The sequence below is a fragment of the Alternaria viburni genome (genome assembly GCF_023758015.1).
Source record: "Alternaria viburni strain BMP 2772 chromosome Unknown scaffold_5, whole genome shotgun sequence".
Lineage (NCBI taxonomy): Eukaryota > Fungi > Ascomycota > Dothideomycetes > Pleosporales > Pleosporaceae > Alternaria > Alternaria viburni.
The window spans coordinates 1481591-1487683 of NW_026055774.1; the positions used below are offsets into that span (position 1 = coordinate 1481591).

The 6093-nt window shown below is 50.1% G+C and overlaps 1 protein-coding gene across 1 annotated transcript; it reads left to right on the forward strand.

Moving 5' to 3' along the window:
- Window positions 1-1078: 1078 nt before the first annotated feature.
- J4E79_003393 (uncharacterized protein) lies at window positions 1079-3073 on the forward strand (the record flags this gene model as incomplete). Its single annotated transcript, XM_049352287.1, has 2 exons — window positions 1079-2751; window positions 3043-3073. The coding sequence occupies 2 exons, from the start codon at window positions 1079-1081 to the stop codon at window positions 3071-3073; spliced, it is 1704 nt and encodes a 567-aa protein (XP_049213758.1).
- Between the last annotated feature and the right edge of the window lie 3020 nt (window positions 3074-6093).

Consider the following 6093-nt stretch of genomic DNA (forward strand, 5'->3'; position numbering starts at 1 on the left):
CCCTCATGGTGTCCTTTGCCAGATTTACAGGGTCTTCTGTGGCGGCTAGTCTTTTCCGAGCGAGACACATGGGAAAATGACAGCGAGCGGACCCGCCGTTGATTGGCTGCGTAGACGTGATCCATGACGACGACGACTTTCGCTTCTTACATGTATTACCGCCGAGCAACGATAGAAAGACACGAGTTCTTGCAGATAGACGCACCTGCTGTTGCGCTGGGCTCGCGCGGCTACGCTGCTGGTAACGAAGATGGGCCTGGCAAAGACATGCCGCTCGAAAGGCATTGATTTGGCTGGAATTACATGATCACCGCCTTTACCGTGTCCACTCCGGATACGCGGCGCAATCAATGGGCCGCGGCAGTCATCCCAGTGCTCGGGATACCGGTTCGAGGCGCGTCTGGTGTGGGAACAAGCAAGGCTTTGCGTTGTCTCTGGCTGCGTGGACATTTGTCTGCGTATGGACCGTGCCGTTCTCTCATGGGGCCAGGATAGGCTTAGCCTCGATCCGAGCATCCCAGCGTTGAACACAGACATCGGGTGGCAGCCTTCCATGACTGATACGGGGCGCAGAGCAACATCGCCGATCTTTAACTATCCGTCCAGCATGGATGACCACTTCAAGTTGTTCTCTCTTGAACATGGCCCTCGTCCGCTCTGCGCTCTACTGCTAGACTGCACCACCTCCTCCCACTCGCGAGCTCTCGTGTTGCCACCCCGCGTGCTCCTATAAACCTCGACACTGTCTGCCCCCGATAATATCAGCACCCTCGGCAGCCTCTGTCGTCATCCGTCCCTGCATCAGCACGCGCGTTGCTGATCCGCCTCGACCCAGCGTCCGAAAGCATCGACCCTTCCGTGAAAGACGTTTCAACCCTCTCTTGCCTATTTCGAAGGTTTGACTATCTTTGAAGTACGCAGCCTCGCTATCGACTACATAACCGCCCTCCCTCCCTGCACACCTGCAGTGCGCATCCGCTTGACCACCTCGGAACCAACCAAAACCGCGACCTGACCCACCGACGGGCCTGCGACTGTACATGGCTGCCGCAGTCATTGCACAACATAGCGAATCTACATGAATCACCAACGGACAAAAGGGTGCTCTATCGTCGAAAGCGTTGAGCATTCCTTTGAGCCTCAATTATCTGCACAGGCCTTCATGTGCGACAATGAGCGCTCGGCAGAGGCTTCGGAGGCGGTCGCCCTCGACGCCCACCGCGACGCCCGACAGATGGTCCGCCTGGTCCAGTGCCCGCGATGCTCGAAACCTCTGAGTGTCCCCGTCACACTGCCCTGCGGCCACACCGTCTGTCGCGGCTGCCTGCCTGCCCCGCAACCTCGCACCAACATATCCTACCCGAACACGCCGGATCGCCTCATGGGCATCGCGTGTCCGCTAATGGGCTGCGGGGCCGAACACGCTTCTGCTGAGTGCTCTGTCGACGTGACGTTGACCAAGTTGATGGACTTGATAAAAGCCGAGATAGTCGCGCATAGACCATCTGCGGAAAATACTCCGATGCTTCTGATCGAGATACCCCAGCATGAAGATTCACCCATGGACGAGAAAGAGAAGGAAAAGCCTAGTCACCATGGGCACCAGGAGGAACTGCATGGCGGACGTCTCGTGTCTACGTTCACCATGGCTGAGATCGGCAAACTTCGGTACACTTCCGAAGTCCACTACCAGTCGTTATCGGCAAGCGGGGACAACTACGACCATCTTGACATCACGCTGCTGGAACGCTTGCGCGACGTAACCCACAAGGAGTTAGACTGTCTTGTCTGTTACAACTTGATGCTCGACCCGACTACGACTTCGTGCGGTCATACATTCTGCCGCCGCTGCCTCGGTCGTGTCATGGACCACAGTAGCATTTGCCCCTTCTGTCGCAGAGGACTGCATGTGCCTGCGTCCTTGCAGAATCAATCTAGCAACGTCATACTCAACTCCTTGTTGAATGGGCTTTGTCCAGATATGGTCAGTGCTCGTGCCGATGCTCTCAAAGCGGAAGAACAGGCCGGGGACAACGTCTTGAACGTTCCGCTCTTCATTTGCACTCTGTCATTACCTGCAATGCCGACTTTTCTTCATGTGTTTGAGCCCCGCTATCGGCTCATGATGCGACGTGTCATTGAAGGCAGCAGACAATTCGGCATGGTCATGTACAATCGCACTCACGCCCCACAAGGCGATCTTGGTCCGACCCCGTTTCTGGAATACGGAACGCTACTCGAGATCGTCAACTACGAGCTACTCCGTGATGGGCGTAGCTTTATCGAGACACGTGGTATCGGTCGTTTCAAGGTGAGGGCTCATGGCTTGCTTGATGGGTACAACGTCAGCCGCATCGAGCGCGTTGAAGATGTCTCTCTTGCCGAAGAAGCCATATTAGAGCAGCGCGAAACCACCATGGCACGGGACTATGCGGAAGCATTTTTCCGCGACCACCCGCAGAACCAGCTCCCTGCGGAAGTCGCGATTGAGACCCTTTCTACGCAACAACTACTCGACAGTTGCACAGCGTTTGTGCGGGAAATGAGAGAGGCTAGCGCGCCTTGGCTTCGTGAGCGCATCATCCAAGTCTACGGTGAACCACCTGAGGACCCCGCGATATTTCCATACTGGTTTGCCTCTGTCGTCCCAATCGTGGAAGAAGAGAAATATGTTTTATTGCAAACAGAAAGGGTTCGCGAGCGTCTGAAGATTGTTTACTCGTGGATTGGCAGGATCCGCGGGCAAAGATGGTAAGCATCTACCTTTTCCTATCTAATCATCTCCCCAATCCCTCGGCTCTCGGCACCAGGAACCCGGCACATGCATTAAGTCTTGGGTGACACAATCACAAACGGTGATCGTCCCGCCGTCGTGCAGCATGGCTTCCGCGGAGAGACGTGGATCATTGCTTGTGCGCTGATCACTATGACGATAGAGATACCGTACGAGTGTCCAGTGACACATTCCCGTCCATGCCATTGGCTTTGGATACTTTCGACGCAAAGATATATCCGGTGCAGTAGCTGACAACGTATCGATAGGTCTTCGGGCAGCGCATGCAGTATCCTATGACTCTTGATTGCTATAATTACCATGGGCATCTCGATCCTGTCTACGCCTCCACCTCAGCCTACCACCAACTCCCACTAGGAGGACGAGACGCTTACATCACATTAAGCTCACGACTTTCCAATACCACCAGATACCCTTCGCTCATGGCCAGAATTTGATACCAGTCCTCACGTCTACATGCCTTTCGGCATCACGAGGCACTATTTCCTTTACGTGTATTGCACTATTTTACGTCACGAAGATCTCGTTTGCTATGATATGTTCTTTCGCTTCTTCAACGATTACCCCCTTTCAGGAAGGACCCGGAGCTTGCCGCGGTCCATGTTCAAATGGCTTTTTTAGACCCAGGTGCCAGCCTGGCCTTTGTGGGAAAACTTTTTTTCAGGACGGTTTTCGAAAAAAAGGCATGCTGTAACGAAGGGTGAGGAGTAAACTTTGCATTTGGCAGGCGTTGTTTCTATCGTGTCGATTTTAGCGGGGCTGCTTTTGCTAGAGATGAGGGGAAGATTGCTTTGTAGATACTAGAGTATTTGCGAATGAGAGAAATGACTGAATAGTATCCCTCTGACCAGGACTAAGCACTTATTCTCCATATATCTAAAGCCACAAAAAGTATTAGAGAAAATTCGCAATACTATCCCCGCTCTGTTGCGATCTTCTCAAGAGACCGCATTACCTATAGGATCTATCTGATAACATGTTAAAGCACTAGCTGTACACATACTAGCGATCGATATATTACCAATAACATGGCCTCCCAGAACCACCTTACTTTCAGACCGCTTGGACATTGGATTGTTGTGGCTCATCCATGGCTTCCCTTATCGAGCTCAGTGAGAGCGCGGCCAAGCGAGCGTCATCGTCAAGTTGAGAAAGCGATCCTGCGTGCAATGTTTACTAGGTACTAATAACAATTTAGTTAAAGTTTATATTCCTGTGTAGGTTTAAGAGATCTCAAGTCAGTGGTCCGGACCTTTGCTCAGAGACATTGCGTAGTGTAATAGTATACTGTAGCTTAATTATGGGTCGAGCTTACAGTTCTTAGCTGTGACAGTCGCCGCGGGGTTTCGAACTTTTACCATTAAGTAAGATGCTTCTAGCCGAACTACTTCTGCCCCCACCTCTAAACCCGGTTCTACTTCCAACCTTTGATGTCGCGCTTTATCAAGTAAGCGCCCTCTATGATTTTCACTCCAAGCACTATTGGATTTGTCTGCCTTAGCTCTGCCTATATACGTGCAACCTTTCGCTTCATTGATGTTTCAATCACGCATACTATTCGCGTTACCCAAATCGATAATGCTGTAAGCGTACACGAAAGGCTCATTTTTCTGAAGTCCTACCCCAAACATACCACACACTGCAGGTATACACAGTGCGTGAAGCACAGCATACCTACCTAGGTAGGTACTATACATTCTCACTCTTTGGTATATCTAGGGCAGAATTGAGGAAGTCAAGAGATTGCTTGCACATCAGCAACGGTCGCAAGGTTCTTGGGGGGGCTGCGCATATCGTGCGAAATGGAGAAAGTCACATCGCAGCGCACGAGAGCTTACAGTCATCGATCACACTGTAGGTATACCATCACATCCTTTCTCTTACGTCTTTGAGCTGTCTGTCATATCTAACCCTTCAAATTCTTATCAGCTTCTTATAGCCTCCAAGTCCGTTATCTATTTGGGTAGAAACACACGAGCGGACTCTCTAGGGTTCCATACCTTCAGGAAGGAATTTCTCGATGTCCTTGCAATGTACTGCGTCAGCGAAAGCGGTTACGCGAGTCCTTACTTTCGCTAGACAAGACATCGATGACATTTCCTCGAACTTGCTACACGTGATCCTTATCTGCTGCCAAACCTTAAGCTGCTACCGATTGTATACTTCTCGCAGAATGTAAGTGCTCTAGGATCCTGGTATGAAGCAAGCATATTACCAGGCCTGCGGAAATCATCGAGTGTAGGTTGAGTGCTACGCTGTCCTGGAAACGAATGAATTGGAACACTGCTAAAGCCATACATAGTATACATGATCGGGAATCGCGATAGCTTCAACACTTCCCAAACTCCACTGCCACACTTAGCTCCTGACCTGAAACATGTCGAAATTGGACAGCTATTTCGTGTCGTAAAAAATTTCCGGGCCAGCTAGAAGCTTCTCCTTAGCTGGCTATACGGGCTGCCCATTTTTCTTTATGGTCGAATCGGGCTTTGCTTTAGCGAAAGTTGCTTTTCTGAGCGAGTAGTCGTTAGGACCCTCTGTATAACCATGACAAGCAACGTGGGTTCCGGATTCAACATGTTTCTCGCTTTTGTAGCAAAAGGTATAGTGATAGGTGTTATCTTTGGTTTCGCTTGTTTGATGATAGGAGGTGTTATATGAATGGTGTCTAAAGCCACTAGATCGAAGTAAGCAAAATAAGCATGACAATAGAAGTGTATGGTGCGAAGTGAATATACGCACCGGAGCAAAATTTGCTTGGGGTATATATTTTGTTTTGTGGCAGTTTGGTAGGCGAGGGTTGTTATTTGTTGGATTAGTTTTTTACTGGTAGGTTTGTTCCCCTCCAGGAAGAAGAACTTGACTGTGTTGATGGCAGACATTTTTGGGCTTTAGACGCTCGGAAAGCTGTTATAGTCAATGGAAGGGAGACGGTGATGATGTGTATGTAGGATGTTCTGTTCGGGAATCGAGGGATATGCCTGTACAATACACTCGCATACACTGAATATATATGTGTACGTGACTCACGGAGACATATGCATTTACACACTTATGTATGGCTTATAGAGGTATGAATGCATATAAACACTCGTACATGGCTTAGAGATATATATGTACACGTACATACCTACATATGGCTTATATCCGTACATGGCTTATGCAGATACACGTGTATCTGCTGGACTTATGAATTGGTCACCGGAGACGGCAGTGATAGCTCGTTCGGTGTGTGATTCACAATGTGACAGCAGACCTTTGACGCGCGGTTCCCACAAGGTCGTTGCGAAGCAAATTGT